Source organism: Phragmites australis, chromosome 1, assembly GCF_958298935.1.
Source record: "Phragmites australis chromosome 1, lpPhrAust1.1, whole genome shotgun sequence".
Taxonomy (NCBI): domain Eukaryota; kingdom Viridiplantae; phylum Streptophyta; class Magnoliopsida; order Poales; family Poaceae; genus Phragmites; species Phragmites australis.
Genome location: NC_084921.1, coordinates 1,098,020 through 1,115,030, shown reverse-complemented (window position 1 = coordinate 1,115,030; position 17,011 = coordinate 1,098,020). Strand labels below are relative to the sequence as shown.

The 17,011-nt window shown below is 40.2% G+C and overlaps 1 protein-coding gene across 1 annotated transcript; it reads left to right on the top strand.

Moving 5' to 3' along the window:
- Window positions 1-1,647: 1,647 nt before the first annotated feature.
- LOC133902872 (DNA mismatch repair protein MSH7) lies at window positions 1,648-16,643 on the top strand. The gene is made up of 17 exons (XM_062344502.1): window positions 1,648-1,928; window positions 2,845-3,931; window positions 4,422-4,517; window positions 5,347-5,402; window positions 6,260-6,326; window positions 6,752-6,847; window positions 7,487-7,615; window positions 7,689-7,722; window positions 7,793-7,840; window positions 8,054-8,250; window positions 8,517-8,643; window positions 8,751-9,028; window positions 13,897-14,082; window positions 14,220-14,606; window positions 14,686-14,782; window positions 15,322-15,449; window positions 16,040-16,643. The coding sequence occupies exons 1-17, from the start codon at window positions 1,747-1,749 to the stop codon at window positions 16,511-16,513; spliced, it is 3,669 nt and encodes a 1,222-aa protein (XP_062200486.1). The 5' UTR covers window positions 1,648-1,746; the 3' UTR covers window positions 16,514-16,643.
- The last annotated feature ends 368 nt before the right edge of the window (window positions 16,644-17,011 follow it).

Genomic DNA, 17,011 nt, shown 5'->3' with positions numbered 1-17,011 from the left:
TTTATATATACAAAAGGAATATATTTATCTTCAGGGGTAGTTTTAAAATGCCACATGATTTTGTAAGAAATGGAAACGGGTTGAATGATCATTTGTTGGTACATGGAATACATCGAAAATTTGCCACTCACATGTAGGTTCAGTTGAAAATATATTTTTTTAGATAAATGCACATCGAACTAGTTTAGATAACAACGATTGCCATGCAACTAGTTTATATCCTACGACCCATCTATGGAAGGAAATGTTAAGTGATATGGTACTCATCACTTCAGCAGCCGTGGCATGTTTTTTCACCACCACATCACATATTGGTGGGTATTCTTCGCTTAGCGTGATGTTATTTAGTAATTTTTCTTTCCAAAATCTTATTTGAGATCCATCTCGTACTTGAAATGTTCCTTATTTTATAAATTTATGTTTTAACTTTCATGAGGCAATAAATCAGAAATGTGAATCTTCTAATTTTCCTTAAAAAACTACAGCTAGAATTTCTAGTCACTTTTTAGTATCTAAAAGGATTTAAATAGAAAATTGTTCAATTACAAAGTTGTAGATATCGTCGACAGATATAATTTTTATATAAAAATCATATATATCCGGGATCATATGAAAAAATTATGATTTTTCTTTAAATATTATCTGCGAGACACATGACTTGTCGATATGCGGAATGCAGACAAGCCCTATGGCCCATTGCCACATAGTACATGTTGGCACTCCGCGCGCCAACATGTACACATTTATGCAAATATCAGATTTTAGATATTATTTATGTATTTTTTCAATAAAATAATATTACTTCATAAAAAACTCCTTTTGGTTGGGCGCCCCTACTACGATCTTAGCTTCAGGTGCACCACCTATGCTAATTATATCCTAATAAACCTCTGTTTGGAATATAGAAAAAATGGAGTAATCCCAAAGGTTTTAAGCCCTATACAAAATTTTACGACCAAACCTATTGAAACAAGGACTGTGCTTCTTCCTTAGAAATTTGGATTTATAGCCTAAGGTTCAATGCATGGAGAAATTTCCTTTTGTCATTTTTCTCCTCAAATTCCTATGTTTTACCCGCACTACATTCAAATGGTCATTTCTGCAGTTTTTATGTGTTTTACAATCATCTTCTTTGCACTTATGTTGCTACCGAAACTTCGTGTTTTTACCATTGCTGTGTTTAGTCAGGAGCCTAAGAGCCTGTTTGTTTCAAACTACTTCTGACTTCTGTTTCTGTCAGAAGTCAGAAGCCTAAACAAACGAGTTTGCTGAAAAATGATTTTTGAAGAAGCCAAAAGGCTATTTCTGAAAAAATAAATTAGAAACTGAGAAGCTAGATGAGAGCAACTTTTTTTAGAAGTAGTGTGTTGAAAAGTCAAAAAAATTATTATAAAATTCAATAACTAAAATATAAAAATAAATTTTCAGAAAACTCAAAAACATAACTTTTCAAAAAATCAGAAACAGAAGCCCAAACAAGCAAGTATACACCCTCTACTTTTATCTGAATAGGGACGTAACCCAGATAGGAAAGCGGAAAAGATAAACCCGCCACTCTTTCACTCGCGCGGGCGCGCGGCGGCCTGCCGCTTCGACGAGTCCCATTTCCCGCTCGAAAATTTCCCCAAATAAATCGACCTCCCTCATCTCGTCGCCTATCCCCCTCCCATTCCCAAGCTCAACCCCCCGCCTCGCCCACCCGAGCCGACCCCTCTCGAAGCTTCCGGAACCTCCCTTAAGAGAGCGATGCAGCCCCGGCGCCAGCAGCAGCAATCGATCCTCTCCTTCCTCCAGAAGCAGCCGCCGCGGCGGGACCCGGCGGGGGAGGGCACGACCCCCGAGAAGCCCCCGCGCCCCCCCGCGGGGTCGGTCGCCGGCATCATGGAGAGGCTCGTGCGTCCGCCGCCGCTGCCGCAGCCCCAGGGGAGGTACGGACGCAATGATCGCTGACCTCGGTAGCGCCACTTCAGCGGTGGGAGGCGGGGGGCTAGGGTTTTGGGTTTGGGCGCCGGTTCGGACGGTTGAGTTGGGTTTCGAGCCGTTCGTTTTGCTTGATAATAGATGGGGATTTGATCGATTTGTGTTATGTCAAAATCAACGTGCGTTGTTTAAGTTTTTCTAATGGCGATCGCCCAGGGATTTTTATCATATTTCGGTGGTTCATATGTTCGTTTTACTACGGCTCTAATTGTGATTAGTTAGTTTGGTGTCCATTTATGGGTTATTAGATACCACTTTACGTCATGTGTTTTTATTGTACACTTGCAGCTAAGCTTACTCCGTCAAACTGTTATTAGCCTCAAAGTGTATCAGATTTTGAGTTTACTACTGTGTTATTGGGCTTTTTTTAAAGATAATGGAAATAATTCCGGCCTCTGCACCTAGAGGTGCACACAGCCCAGGTCATTATTACAGTTCCGCTGCATTACAATTGCAAGTGTCTTAAAGCAAATAATTAACATGATAAATGAAATTTCATGCACCACATAATCTGTTATTGAAACGCCACCCATTCTTGGCAAAGACATCCATAGGAACCACCTCCAGTCTTTGACACACCTTGTTCACCATTGTCCTCTCTCTCCTTCTGAAGTAGACTCCAGTGTCTAAACCAGTAATGGGCTATTTGTCCTTGATTTTTAGAGTAGGACTTGGATATCTATATTGCTTGCTTGGATTGGATGCCTTAGTTTCTCTGGGGTTTTCTCATGTTTTTATTGTTGGCCAGCTATAGTTTTGTTTTCTGGTTTTCATTGCAGACCTGCCATTACCTGATGGGCTAGATTGTCTTGCTCTTGCACTTTGTTTTGTTGTCATGGTGAAGCTATTTCTGCCTTTTTGCAGAAACAAAGATGCTTCCCGGGTTAGACATGCGGAGAAGGCCACCTCTGTGAAAAATCAAGTTCCTTCAAATGAGCGTTCAACTCCATTGTTCTCAAGGCCTTGTAATGTTGAATACAGCAAAGTAACCCTGTTTCCAGAACAAAGTTCGGATATGACTCCCTTGCAGGAGCCCCTGAAGCATTTATTGAGGTCTTCTGTAGATGAATTTGTTAGAGCAAGGACACTGTTCGGCTCAAATCAAACTCCTCTTCAGGAGCATCCAAAGAAGTTATTCTCAGAGTTTCCTAATAATAGTTGCATTCGAGCTACTTCATTATTTGAAGAATTTGATGTACAAACTCCTTCTCAGGATCCCTCAAAGAGAATCTTCCTGGGGCCTTCTCATGGAGCTGATACACCTTTAACAGAATATGGTTCAGATCAAACCCTTTTGCAGCATTCATCAAAGAAGTTTTCATTGATTTCTGCTAATGGTGAATATGCTAGAGCAGCGACAGCCTTTGGGTTAGATTCAAATGATACTTGTACAGAGGAACCTTCAAAGAAGCTATCCTCAGGATCCTCAGACCCTTTTTACATCAAAGCAACAAATTTGTTTGCAGAACTAGATTCAAATGCAACCCCATCGCAGAACCACTTGAAAAATGTCTCTTCGGTGCTCATGAATGATAAACATGTAGCAGCTGTGACACTATTTCCGGCACTTGATTCTAGTCCTTCGAAACCAGAAACGCCAGCAATGCAAGCAGCCATTCCTCGCCCAAAGCGAGTTCGAGAAGAACAAAGTGCGACTGCTGACAACCAACCCTCTCCTTTGCGGGTCTTGAACAAGAAGATGAAATCATCTCATTGTTCTCCTATTGGGAAGAAGGTTCATGATGAGATAGCTGAAAGTGCACGGAGCAAGTTTGAGTGGCTGAATCTGTATACCATCAGGGATGCAAATGGAAGACGACCAAATGATCCACTTTATGACAAGAGTACTCTATTTATTCCACCTGATGCGTTGAGAAAGATGTCAACCTCTCAAAAGCAATACTGGAATATTAAGTGCAAATACATGGATGTTGTCCTTTTTTTCAAAGTGGTAAGTATGATTCATCTCATGGCCTATAGAGTACTCTACTGTATTATGAAATGAAAGATTATTGCTGTGGTTAACCAATATCTCACATAGTTTGGTACCTTGGTATCATACTGAGCCATTACCTGATCCTATACATTGGGAGTGAATGCTTTTTAGTCAAGAGTCACCCCACAATTTTCCGTTTACTGGTCATAACTTTTAGCTGTTCTACTCTATGCATGTTGACGGATGTCCACCAGAAGTTAGACATTTATCACTAATGTTTGACGTTTTTGTTCTGATTAGTATTCCACAGAAGCTCTTTGCTTTAATTGTAAGGTTCTTCATTTGTTAGTACACTCCCAGGCTGTCATCGCTCACAGTTTCAAATTCTGTCCACATCCCCACCCCTCCCACCTCCACCCCCAAGAAAAAAACTCACATTGACCACTTTATCTTTTGTAGCATGAGAGATCGTGTAACTACTAAGTGTTTGCTATCTTATTGTCAGGGAAAATTTTACGAGCTCTATGAGCTAGATGCTGAGATTGGCCAAAAGGAACTTGACTGGAAAATGACTGTTAGTGGGGTGGGCAAGTGCCGACAGGTTTGTGAACTTGTGTCCTCTCTTGCATATCATTAAATGCTTGGTTCTAAATGTCTGTTGTTCTGGTACAGCTTAATTCTAAAGTATTTCATTTATAGCTCACTGTTATTGTTCTCTTCGTTAACAATTATATCTCGCATTGGATCATTGGTCTTAATACCTGTCATTTGTGCCATATTCTTTTCTTAATAAGTCTACTATGGGACTGGTCGCATGTTAGGAGGAACGAGCTACCGGTATCCTGCACTCACTGTTTCTTCTCTGGCTGTGGCCACTGGCAAGGTTAGGGTTTTGGGTGTGTGTTATATGGATAGGGTAAAACGGGGACCCTAGTTGTAGAGAGTGGGAGGTGGCAGAACATCAGTGCGGCGAGGTTGTGTGCCTCAGTTTTGAAGGGGGGTGTGACTGGTTGTGGTAGGTACGCAGCGGCGATGGGAGGCAGGCTGGTGGAATTGGGGTGGCGGTCGATGTGGATGCCAGAGAACAAGGGAGGTGACTGCCGCACAATGGGCTTGAAGTGCGACTAGTCACGCTTTAGTCGTTATTTTTTTTTTCTCGAAAACTCTTATGTTAGTATTATAGTACTTAGACAAAACAGTTATGATGTAATTCTTGTTCTGGCATGGCAGGAAGTCAGAAATGATTGAGTAAATACTTCTAAGCTCTTAGCTTTGCACCATTTCATCCTGTTTGCTGCTAAATTCTGGTCACCTTGTGCCATTTGTATCTCACTGCCCATTAAAATAGCCTGTCATGCTTTATACCATAACTCAGTATCAAGGTTATCACCTAATGGCACAGGACTTTAACTTTTTCATCACATGTGAAGGTTGGCATTTCAGAGAGTGGGATAGATGATGCTGTTGATAAGCTTGTAGCTCGGGGGTAAGCTCCTCCTTCCCGTTCTGTTTTGTTGATTTTCAGAATTTTATAATTCTTCAGGTTCATGCTTTATGTTGCTCTTGCAAAAAAACATAACACCATCTCGAACATCAGAAAGTTCATGTTTGATCTTCAGGTTGGTAATGGCTAGTCAGTGTTTCTGTATTCTTTGATATGTAACGAGGGATGTTCAAGCAAGATTGATCCCTTATTGGTTTGCATGTTAATTCTGCTGCTTTCCAGAAAACTAAAACTGTTCATTGGTTTCTACAAAACATATAATTTCCTTTTAAATCTTATGATATGATCTACGAGACATCCATGATAGTTTTCCATATAGTTTGTCTGCTGTTTTTTTTTATCATGAAGTGGGGTTATTGTTAGAGCTCTTTTACGGTGGTCCATACTACCTAGAGGTAAGAGGTAGTATAAATCTAATCCGACGATCTATATAATTGGATATTTTAGTAATTATGGCAATTTTGTTAAAATTAACTATCATGCTTTTGCTAATAGAAAAATTGACGTCGCAAACATCGGATCGCTAACCCTAGCCGATGGGTAGCAAATGAACTCTCATGCCGAAGATAGATTAAAATGTTAAAATAACAATGAAATATTACTCTATTTAGAGACACATAACTGCAGTTAATTAGTTTTATGCAACGTATTTTTCTTCCCAAAATAACCCTAATACTACTATACTACTCACATATACTACCTATACTACTAGTAGAAAATGAGTAGTATTCTGACTAATCTGGATCGTTGGACTCTAAAAATAGATGGCTCATATTAATTTTGGACCACCGTAAAATTTCTCTATTGTTATTGCTCATAATTCTGGCATTTCCATCCAGGTATAAAGTAGGAAGAATAGAACAAATGGAATCTGCAGACCAGGCCAAAGCTAGAGGGTCAAACACAGTAAGTGTTTAGTATTGTCATAAATCCCAATTTTTGTTAGTTGCAAGTGCTGTACTGATTCGTAATCGCTTATTTAGCAGTTGTCATGCGTAACTTTTTAGAATCAGCCTTTTTCTCACTTGCATGTCAAAAACTGTTAGTTTAGATTCTAGAACTAGGGACACTCCTTTGTTTGAATGTGCATATTTACATGGTGGTTCTTCGTCCTTTTATTTCTTGTTGAGACGCGAAACTTTGTTTTGCTTAAGACACAATTCTGGCATTCTGGATGTCATTTAGTAGCTATACCCTGTGCAACACAAGGATTGAAGCTTCCACACTCGAATTCAATATGTAGTCATGTTTGAAGGGCAATGTAAATCTTTTCCTTACAGGTTAAAATAGTCTAGTGTCATGTAACATTTTTTTTTTCCCACTTCTGCAAGGTTATTGAAAGAAAGTTAGTTCAGGTGTGCACACCGTCAACTGTAGCTGATAGCAACATTGGGCCTGATGCTGTACACCTTCTTGCATTGAAAGAGGTTTGCTTCTATTAACAAAGCATGGCACTGTATTTGGGCCACTATGCCTTGGTATGATGCTTTGAAAGTTTATTTGATTCAAATGGAACGGATATATACAACAGTACCACCAAACCTAAAGATCTCATAACAGTATAGATAAAGATCATTATTTCCTTAAAAGATAAGAACAAATTGTGGCCTTAGCATACAATAACCCACCGACGGGTCAGTGGAATCTTTATGCCCAAAACCCTGATTCGAGTAATCATTTATTTGGTACCACTCAAGGAGCGATTTGCTGATAAATTAGCGATTAATCTGAAATCTTCTTGACCAGTTTGCATAAATATAGGAAATTAGTAAGTGCATAATGCATTTCCTGTAACAACATTCAGCTACCGGTGATATCTTGGTTAAAAAAAAGAGGCTACTGGTGATATCTGCACTTGCAGCTTCCAATTTCATTTTTCCAGTGAAAGTAGTAGTAATATCCTAATGCCCGCTAAGAGTGTTATATTTGGCCCTGCACTTTTTCTAGGTGGTTAGTATGGACTTTTTAGGAAAAACTGCATTATAATTGAATACCTTGGATTTCACGTTAACATTTTCCATAGGTGATTTTGATTCAAAGTGGCCTTTCCTTTTTGGAACTTTCAGGTTACCCTAGCTTCTAGTGGTTCTCGGGTGTATGGATTTGCTTTTCTAGACTATGCTGCTCTTAAAATTTGGGTGGGTTCACTCCATGATGATGATTCGTCTGCAGCTTTGGGGGCTTTGTTGGTGCAGGTATGCTCTTGTAGTCCTTTTTTGTTTGGTTCAGCAGACTAGAAACTATCACTCATTACTATGCCTTTTTCAGGTTTCTCCAAGAGAAATAATCTATGAAACATCAGGTCAGAACATGCTTTATTTTCAAATCTTTGTATTTGTAGAAGCTAATATGGTAATACCTGCTCTCTTCAGGCCTCTCAAAAGAAACTCATATATCGATGAGAAAATATGCCTCAGCAGGTAAATGTTCCTAATAATTTCCTTTTCGTTTGTCTCCTTACGCTGTTTCTCTATACTCAATATCAAGGTAATGACCTACCTTTTTTCCAAGAAAAATAAAGGGGAAAAAGCAGAAAAGGCAGTGCTGCTGGCAGATGACGACTCTTATATCAGATAGCAAGTTAACTGGCTATTTGAGGTTGTAAAGTTACAAATAGCTTTCCTTAACTGCAGGGTCTGTGAAAATGCAGCTGACCCCACTATCTGGGATAGATTTCTCTGACGCATCACAAATTCAAATGTTAATCCATTCTAAAGGGTACTTCAAAGCATCAACAGATTCGTGGTTAAATGCATTGGAATATTCGGTGAATCGAGAAGCGGTTATTTGTGCACTTGGTGGACTTATTGGTCATATGACTAGGCTTATGGTATACTTATCTTACTCCAATTTCTTTCTTTCTTTGATCCTGTTCCTAGTCATCCACTCACCCCAATCAATTGTCATTAGCAACTGTTGTTTTCTTTATGTAAACGCTTTATAATGAGTCTTTAGAATGCTGTCATTAGCCATTCTTTTCCATTATTTATGCATTTTCGAAATAGTTTCATAAACTTTTAAGTATAAATTTTCTCTTTCTCCTATGTTGGCCACTAAAATGTGGCCAAGGTCTAATAATATGCAATCTGGAAACAGTTACATGATGCTCTAAAAAATGGGGAAGTCCTACCGTACCATGTGTACAAAACTTGTCTAAGGATGGACGGTCAGACTCTTGTGAACCTTGAGATTTTCAGCAACAGTTTTGATGGTGGTCCATCAGGTAGGAGTGCAGATTCTACTTTTGTTCTGCTCTCTTACTTTTGCTCAGGAACAATAGTTTTGGAAAAAGATACCAAATCATATAGCTGCACCTACACCTTGTTGCAGGTACTTTATATAAGCACCTCAATCACTGCGTCACTGCATCTGGTAAGCGGCTGCTAAGAAGGTGGATTTGCCATCCACTAAGGGATGTTGATGATATCAATAAAAGGCTCGATGTTGTTGAAGGTTTCATCCTAAACTGCGGTCTAGGTCCTAAAACACTCGAGTATCTCCGTAAAATACCTGATCTTGAGAGATTATTAGGACGAGTTAGATCCACTGTTGGGTTATCATCTTCAGTCCGGCTGCCCTTTGTTGGAAAAAAGATATTAAAGAGACGGGTTAGTGGTTGTTCTTCTGTTCTCTTTCAGTCACAAGCTTATTACAACTTCGAATTCTCTTATACAGTGAAGTTTGGTGTAGTGTTGAATATGTAAATCTCTTAGAATATTGTGCAACATATCTGTGAAGTACATACATGTTTGCTGCTATATTACGGTGGAAAGAATTTTCTCAAGTTGTTGATTGTAAAACTTTTCCTGAAATCATGTGCATAGTTTGCGCTGCATAAAAAATGTCAGCAAAGACGATGCATTTCCCTGCATTTTTTTTGCAATGGAATGTTTGATTATTTTTTTCTTGGTCTTCAGCAGCAACAACACCACCACCATCACCAACAACAAAGCCTTTGTTCTAAGCAAGTTAGGGTAGACTAGATATTAAATCCACAAGATCCAATTAAAAAGATGATGATAAAACAATAATAAATAAATGTACTAGTAATAGTAAAAAAGTAAAGTAATAACGGTATAAGCAGACTGATGCATAAGTTATAGTTCTGGCAGATCCAATTAAAAAGATGATGATAAAACAATAATAAATAAAGATATTAGTAATAGTAAAAAAGTAAAGTAATAATGGTATAAGCAAATTGATGCATAAGTTATAGTTATGTCAGGTGGATTGCTAACTTCCACGCGTTTCTATCTATGGATAGTTCTTTTGTGACATTCTAATCCTTAAAGTCTTTTTACAGACTCCTTCCATGTTAGGTCCTCTTTTCATATTATTAGCGCGCCTTAGGATCCCGTTATCTACAGGTAAATCTAGAGGCTTCTGTTGGATATGTCCAAACCATCTCAACCGATATTTAACAAACTTTTTTTCAATTGGCGCTACTCCTATCCTATCACGTATATTATTATTTCAGATCCGATCCTTTCTTGTATGGCCACAAATCCATTGCAACATACGTATTTCTGCTACACTTAATTGCTGAATATGTCACCTTTTAGTTGGCCAACATTTTGCTCCATACGATATTACGGGTCGAATCGTCGCCCTATAGAATTTACCTTTCAATTTTTGTTGCACCATCTTGTCAAAGAGGATGTCAGAAGCTTGGCGCCATTTCATTCATTTGACTTTGATTCTATTACTAATATCTTCATCGATATCACCATCCCGCTGTAGCATCGATCCCAAGTATTGAAAGACAAAATGTATTCTTCTTGGGAACCACCTCTTCATCGAGACTAACATCTCCTTATGCCTAGTAGCACCGAAATTGCACCTAATATACTCAGTTTTGATCCTACTAAGTCTAAAGCCTTTCGCTCCTAAAGTATATCTTCACAACTTTAATTTTCTATTAACCCCTATCCAGCTCTTGCCAACTAGCACCACATCTTCAGTAAAGTGCTTTGAAACACCGACACACCTCTTTACTACCGCCTCCGCACCGTGTACCATGTCTGATACGTATCGGAGGAGTATAGCATAATTATAGAATAAAAATAAATGCTTTGCATTTTGGATACGGCTGGGACACGTCCTGCGACACGGCCCAGCCCACGGCAGGCGTTACATGACCCCCTGCGCTAGGTCATCAACGTCGCCTACACCTCCACCAGAGCGGCGCACATGTTTACACCGCCTCCACCAAAGCGACGCCACCTCACGCCGGTCGCTAGCCCGCAACAGATTGACGCCGCCCCGCACCGGCCGCCTGAGATGGATGTGGCCCCATGCCGTTTGCTTGAGATGGACACAAGCCAACGTGGACCCATGCCGGCCGCTTGCTATTAACACCGCTTGGTGAGTTCTTCCTCCCCGACCACTTATTGTGCTGTTATTCTTCCTTCTCCCCGCCTTGGCTACTGTTATTCTTCTCTGACTGATGCTTGCCACTGTGGATTGGAGGTCGAGCTCACCATTCCCGTTGTCGATTGGAGGTGCTTGACGTCGGGCTTCGTCTCTTATCCTGTTCACGGTCAGATCAGGCTACCCCACTGGTGATTGAAGTTGCTCGGCTGCTCTATTGTCCAGGTAACCTTGCCGTGCTTTGCTGATCTATACTTCTCTTTGTGCCCTCTGCTACTCTACTCTGATATGTCGTTTACTGATCTCCTAGTTTGTTTACTGATCTGCTGCTAGCCTGATATGCTAGTTTGTTTAATGACCGACACTGCTAGTTTACTAATTTGCTGTTAACATGTTAATGTGTTTAGATTTCACGACTTAATCTATATATACATACATATAATAATAATTACTAAAATATAGCCGCACCGTAGTATCGGTCATTTTTGGAGAATGCTGCACCACGATGTCCGATACGTGTCGTATTTGATACGAGTGTCGGAATCAGTGCAATTTAGGCAAAGAGCATACACCAAGTGATATCTTCCCGTACGTCCCTTGTGACTTCATTCATCACCAAAGCAAATAAATAAGAGCTCAAAGCTGACCCATTGATGTAGTCCTATTTTAAGTGGAAAGTCATTGGTGATACCTTCACTTGTCTGAACATTTTTCACAACGTTACTGTATATACCCTTGATAAGGGTAATGTACTTTGTTGGAACTTTGCGTTTCTCTAAGACCCACCACATGACATTCTTCGGTATTTTATCGTAAGCCTTCTCTAAGTCAATAAATACCATGTGCAAGTTTTTTTGTTCCCTATATCTCTTCATAAATTGCCTTATCAAGAAAATCGTTTCCATGGTCGACCTCCCAGGCATGAAACCAAATTGGTTTTTGTTAATGCACGTCATTCTTCTTAGGCGATGCTCAATAACTCTCCCATAGCTTCATTGTATGGCTCATCAACTTAATTCCACGGTAATTAGTACAACTTTGAATATCTCTCTTATTCTGAAGATTGGTACTAATATACTTCTCCATTATTCAGGTATCTTGTTTGACCGAAAAATGAGTTTAAAGAGCTTAGTTAGCCATGCTATTGCTATGTATCCAAGACATCCCCGCACCTCAATGGGGATACTATCAGCGCCTATCACCTTGCCTCCTTTGATCCTTTTTAAAGCTTTCTTGACCTCAGCTTCTTGAATCCTTTGTTTGTTTGTATCATCAAATGATTCGTCTAGCTCAATGGTAGAGCTCCCATTCTCCCGTTGAACAGTTTGTCGAAGTACTCTCGCCATCTAATCTTGATCTTATCATCTCTTACTAGAAGTCTATCGGTCCCATTCTTGATGCATTTGACTTGGTTGATGTCTCTCGTCTTCCTTTCACGGATCTTAAACATCTTATAGATGTCCTTTTCTCCTCCCCTTGTGCCTAGCCGCTAATAAAGGCCCTCATAAGCCTAACCCCTTGCTTCGCTCACAGTTCGCTTTGCGGTCTTCTTTGCCACTTTGTACTTCTCTATGTTGTCCGCACTTCTAGGTTTCATCTCCATAAGAGTGGCTAGGTTTTTTACGTTGGCTCACCAAGCCTATCACAACCCTCCTCGTCTTCAGCACATGCTATAAAATCTTTAATGTGTATATGTATTAGTAATAGTCTTAGAGAGACTTTCTCTGTTACCATGCAAGGATTTCTGAGGGAAAACCTATAAGCTTTATTAGTTTGCACGTTAATTCACCTTTAGGTGCTTCAACTGCGGTACAGGTAGAAGGAGCTGGTACCAAAAAAACCTTATGTATAAAGTTTGAAATGATGTTGAGTCTAAAGTAGTTTTCTTCTTCAGTGGAAAGCTCTGGGAATCCCTCTTTTAGTTGGCAAGGTCAATCTTGACCCGCTTACTAGTAGGCAAGAGGGGACCCTTTCTAGATAGATTTCTCAATGAGTGGAAAGGACTCCTAGACTTGCTCTACAATACGAGCCACATACAGAGCCGCACCATTGTGATATGATAAGAAGAAAAGGGACCAAGCCGTCCCCTTTTCTTTTTATCATGCGAAACCCTCTCCGTATTAGTAAGCAGGCCCACACCAAGACTCTGACTTCAATTGTGGGAAAGAGATGGTAGAAGAACACCAGGAGACAGCTGTTCCGGCACCTGCCAGGACTCAAGTACAATCAGAAGAGATCTAGACAAGATACGGGAGACAGTAACCATGATATGCATACATTAATAGCTTATCAGTGCAGGGGAAGTGATGCTTGAATTGTTCATCGATTTTAGAACTTCTACTGTTATGGTCCTTGGACCATTAGGGGTAAAGACCATGCCGAAGAGGGACAGACAGCAGTGGCTGAAGCGGAGTGATTTTAGGAGAAAGATTAGACCATGGACTGGAGGGAAGAACCTTGGGGAAGAATCGAGATTCTTAATACATTCTTTCTTGAAGTCCAAAGCACAGCCATATGCCCCCTTATATAGATGGTTAGCAGGCCCCTACCATGATCATCTAATGCAACCAATCAACTAGAGATAAGGATTTAACAAATATAGAGATACATGTCTAACTAATCTAATTAAGAGGATATCATGCATCCTAACAAAGGCAACTAAAGTTTGGAGGCCTGATCCTGATCTTGTGTTGCTCATCATCCCTTTTTGCATGGGCTATTTGGCCATTACAACTGCACTATCAAATCTTTTCCTTTGGCGACATTGTTGGTTTGATGCTATGTTTGTGTAAAAGTTTTCCCAAAAGATGTGGTAGCTAATATGGTGTTTGCATTGTTGTGCAATAACTTTCATAATTATGCCACATTCCAACTTTTCGTTGCATTTTACAGCTGCTGGTTCGTGTTCTCAGTAAAGAGGTAGAAAATACTTAAAATGCTACCTTTTGTCTGAATGTCTTACAAAGAATAATTTTTTAAATTTCTAACTAGTAGCCTATGTTCCAGATTCGATTATTGACATGCTCATTTTCTAAATTCATGATGTTTGTCTTCTTTCTGTCTATGATTTGATTAGTTTCATGCAAGTTTCTGTGGTGTGTTCCAGATTAAAACATTTGCCATGCTTATCAAGGGCCTCCGGGTTGGAACTGACTTACTAAATGAAATACAAAGAGGGGATCATGGTGTCTCAGCTCTTTATAAGGTTGTGGAGATTCCGGCATTGAGCTCCCTACGTGAATTAATTCATCAATTTGAAGAGGCAATACAAAATGAATTTCCATGTGACCAGGTAAAATATGCCATGAATTTCTCATGTTCATTATCAATCTATGTACAAGTGGTTGTTTACTTTTCTGTTATTCGCTGGTCATTTGTATTTCTTCTTTCGGCACTCTACTTATTGCTTGATCTTGTGAGCTTTGATAGGATAATGATGTCAAAGATGATGATGATAACACTTTGGCTGTTCTAGTGGACCTCTTTGTTGGAAAGGCTTTTGAATGGTCTCTGGTGATCAATGCTGTCAGCATTATCGATGTGCTTAGGTCCTTTGCTGCAATGACTTTGTTGTCATTTGGCACCATGTGCAGACCACATATTCTGCTGAAAGATGGTGTGCCTGTACTTCAGATGAAGGGTCTATGGCATCCCTATGCTTTTACAGAAAGTGCAAATGGGCTGATACCAAATGATTTATCTCTTGGTCATGATTTATCTGGTTTTAATCGTTTTGCGTTGCTGTTAACTGGTCCAAATATGGGTGGGAAATCTACGATAATGCGCGCCACCTGCCTGGCTATTGTACTTGCCCAGGTCTGTAAAAATACATTTGGTTGTTCACTTGAGCTTATCTATTCATGAGTGCATTTGGATGTTTGCTTCTGGTCTGCAGCTTGGCTGTTATGTCCCCTGCCAATCATGTGAATTGACCCTCGCGGACTCCATCTTTACACGTCTTGGTGCAACAGATCGGATTATGTCTGGAGAAAGTATGTAATCATGACAACAATTTTATCATGTCTTTCATATCCTGCTTTGAGCCCAATGGGTTAGAATTGAGAATAGATAAAACTTTATATGTTTTGTCCAAGAACTGAATTTGAGAAGATGTGGACTAATAACCAAATATGATCTTATAGTAGATTCCTTTTCAGCATTCAATCCTACGAAATAACCCATCCTTTTTCGGAACGGAAAACTGATGCACATTGTTGCAACTAGTAAAAGAATTCCATTCATAGAAATGGGGACAAGTAGAAGCAGCTACTGTGTACTTGTTTGAACTATTCTCATAACAGAAGAACATACTTCCCTGTATGCTGTGAGTAAATACTTGGATTATCAGTAGAAAGCCTTCTGCGTACTCGTTTGAACAATTTTGGCTCACAAACTTGTTTAGTTGGATTCATTAATTTCTTTATATTCCATGATGTGCCCCTTTGTATGTGCAGTATTCAGTAATCAGTATGCCAGCCCAGATATAAGATGACAATGGCCTTAAATTCATTTGTTATGACATTACTTGCAGGCACGTTTCTTGTTGAATGTACTGAGACTGCCTCTGTTCTTCAGAACGCAACTGAGGACTCTCTTGTCTTGCTTGACGAGCTTGGCAGAGGAACTAGCACATTTGATGGATATGCAATTGCATATGCTGTGAGTTCTCTTCTTTTATAGTATCTCATCATTAATCACTGTGCTTGCCGTGCCTGTGGTATGCTTTCACCCAACAGTTCATGATGTTACCATGGGTTTAAGGTCCTACGGTGCATGGTACATTGGTACCAAACATTTAGCTTGCCTAATTTACAGATTTATAGAAATTGGTTATTTTTCTCAATTTGGATATGGCATATTATGATGCCATTCCAATTATTTCCTGGAGGCCCTCTGTGTATGCTTTTATCTCTTCAATAAGATGCAATGTATAAGTAGGCTGAAAAAAAAAACTCCTTTACAAAGTTCAAAGCTGCAGTTTATTCAAGTTTCATGCAGCTTGTCTTTATATCTGTTCTGTAACAGCATTCCTGACCTTACATCTTAAGGTATTAATATCTAGACCTGCCTTGCTCTTAGGTCATTCGAGATGCTGGGATTTCGGTGTCTTACTAACACCATACTTCTCTCTTTCCCATGTTTTCACATCTCATATTTCATGAGCCTTCCATTATCTGAGATAGCGCCTTGTTTTTTTGTTCTTCTTTTTGGAAGGAATGAGATAACACCTTGTGTACAATGTAACTCAGGTATTTCGCCACCTTGTGGAAAAGGTGCGATGCCGTCTGCTCTTCGCCACTCACTACCACCCTCTCACAAAGGAGTTTGCCTCTCACCCTCACGTGAGCCTCCAGCACATGGCCTGCATGCTCAAGCCAAGGAGCGGTGCCCACGGCAGCAACGGTGAGAAGGAGCTCACCTTCCTCTACCGGCTCACCTCAGGAGCCTGCCCAGAGAGCTACGGCCTGCAGGTCGCCACAATGGCAGGGCTTCCGAAGTCTATAGTGGAGAAGGCTTCAGTCGCAGGCCAGATGATGAGGTCAAAGATCGCCAGGAACTTCAAGTCGAGCGAACAGCGGGCGGAGTTCTCGACCCACCATGAAGAATGGCTGAGGACGGCCCTGGCGGTGAGTGTGAAGGACGGCCACTTGGATGAGGACATCATGGACACCCTGTTCTGCGTCTCGCAAGAGCTCAAAGCTCACTTCAGGAAAACAAGTTGAGCATTCGCCACCAGTTGCAACTAATTATCAATGTTTATATCCAGTTCGATACCATCTTTTGCACGTTATAATATCGTACCTTTAGCATCACTTGATTTAATATAATCAGCCTTTTTGATGGCTTGAGTTATGCACTGTCGACTACCATGTGTATATATGCTGTAGGTCGACTTGTTTAATCGGTAACCTGTTTCTTGGTCCGTCCAAAGATCGTCAGTCGCAATCTGGCCCTGGTTGGTCAGGGTGATTACTGATTAACTGGTTTGTCTGAACACGCACAAATCAGAGCTAAAGCTGAAAGTTTAACTGTGCCACAAGAGAACTTATTCTAGTGGCACTAGACTCGTAAATGGCGCATCTTTATTGTTTGTTCGCAAACTTTTGGGCAATTCAAAATTTCTTGCTACCTGTTTTACACCTAAAATTGCACAACTCGTAGCCTAAAATTGCAAGGCCAAGGTATATACACAGTTTCAGGGAAGCTTTACTACATGCTCT